Source organism: Glycine max, chromosome 18 (assembly GCF_000004515.6).
Source record: "Glycine max cultivar Williams 82 chromosome 18, Glycine_max_v4.0, whole genome shotgun sequence".
Taxonomy (NCBI): domain Eukaryota; kingdom Viridiplantae; phylum Streptophyta; class Magnoliopsida; order Fabales; family Fabaceae; genus Glycine; species Glycine max.
The window spans coordinates 46,588,176-46,589,364 of record NC_038254.2 but is presented as its reverse complement, the minus strand read 5'-3'; the positions used below and the strand labels follow the sequence as shown (position 1 = coordinate 46,589,364).

Sequence of the window (1,189 nt, the reverse complement as noted above, 5' to 3'; positions counted from 1 at the left end):
GTCCCAACCGACACTAACGTTGCTAAGCAATTACGCATACTATATAAACCATATTAATCCACGTACCATGTTCGTTCCTACGTTATTATTACATATGGTAGTTTTGGACAGTCTCATAAAACCCTTGTTACGTTGCATTAATATCTATAGTTAGTCACAACACTTCATTAGTTTTCAATATGTTTTCAACGGCTACTGCAGACGGTGTTCCGACGCCGTACAATTCTACGGTGGCGACGATGCTGGGGCGGCGGCGGATTCCGATACACACGACGTTCTACTGGGGGCACAAGGTGGACATACTGTTCCGGTGCTGGCCCGGGGACAGCGCCGCCATGTACGCGGTGGCGCTGCTCCTCGTGTTCTTCATGGCGGTGCTGGTGGAGTGGCTCTCGTTCACCAACATAGTGAAGCTCAAGCCCGGGGGCTCAAACGACGTCGTTGGGGGGCTCCTCAAGACGGGGCTATACGGCGTGCGTTCCGGGCTCTCTTATATGGTGATGCTGGCCGTCATGTCGTTTAATGGGGGTGTGTTTGTCGTTGCAATTTGCGGCCACGTCATCGGGTTCTTGATTTTCGGGACGCGGGCTATAAGGAAGAAATCGGATGGGTTGGACTCATCGAAACCGTAGGGTGTGTCCGGTTTGGAGGTTTGAGAGGATACCGTTGGATACTATGAATAACGTGGATCGTGAGGCTGTGCTTTTTCTGAATTCTTGAGCAAAATAAACGAATGAAAAGAGTTGAAAACGGCGTGGTTTTGCCTCTGCAATGGTAAACTGCCAAGAAAAAGAAATTGTGATGGTGTTTTTGGATGTTAGAATAACGGAGCCAACTTTGGGTCTGTTTGCGTTATTTTATAATTCCGTTTCATGAAAGTGCAGAAAAATAAAAAAAATAAAAATTATTCGATGTTTTTCGAAATTCATGCATTAACTAATCATAGTAGCAAATTTGTGCGAGGTTGCAGAGTAGCTTTTATGCTTTTTACCTAGATTTTATGACAGTGTATTTGGATATACTTTATGGATATAAAATTTCACGTCAAATTAGAAAGTGCTGTGAAAACTACAATTCACAACTTCTGGAATGGCACATAAATATACGTTGAAAACACAAATCATAAACATATGAGAGGAACCCTCTATCCAAAATGTTCAATCAGCTCTGCTTGGATTTAAGGATATTA

The 1,189-nt window shown here is 43.7% G+C and overlaps 1 protein-coding gene across 1 annotated transcript; it reads left to right on the top strand.

Moving 5' to 3' along the window:
- On the top strand, positions 1-962 carry LOC100803410 (copper transporter 6). The gene has a single exon (XM_003551474.5). It carries the CDS (start codon positions 180-182, stop codon positions 630-632), a length of 453 nt encoding a protein of 150 aa, XP_003551522.1. The 5' UTR covers positions 1-179; the 3' UTR covers positions 633-962.
- Positions 963-1,189: the final 227 nt, after the last annotated feature.

Coding starts and splice junctions, on each gene's coding strand:
- LOC100803410 (XM_003551474.5), top strand. CDS start 180: ATGTTTTCAACGGCTACTGCAGACGGTGTTCCGACGCCGTACAATTCT.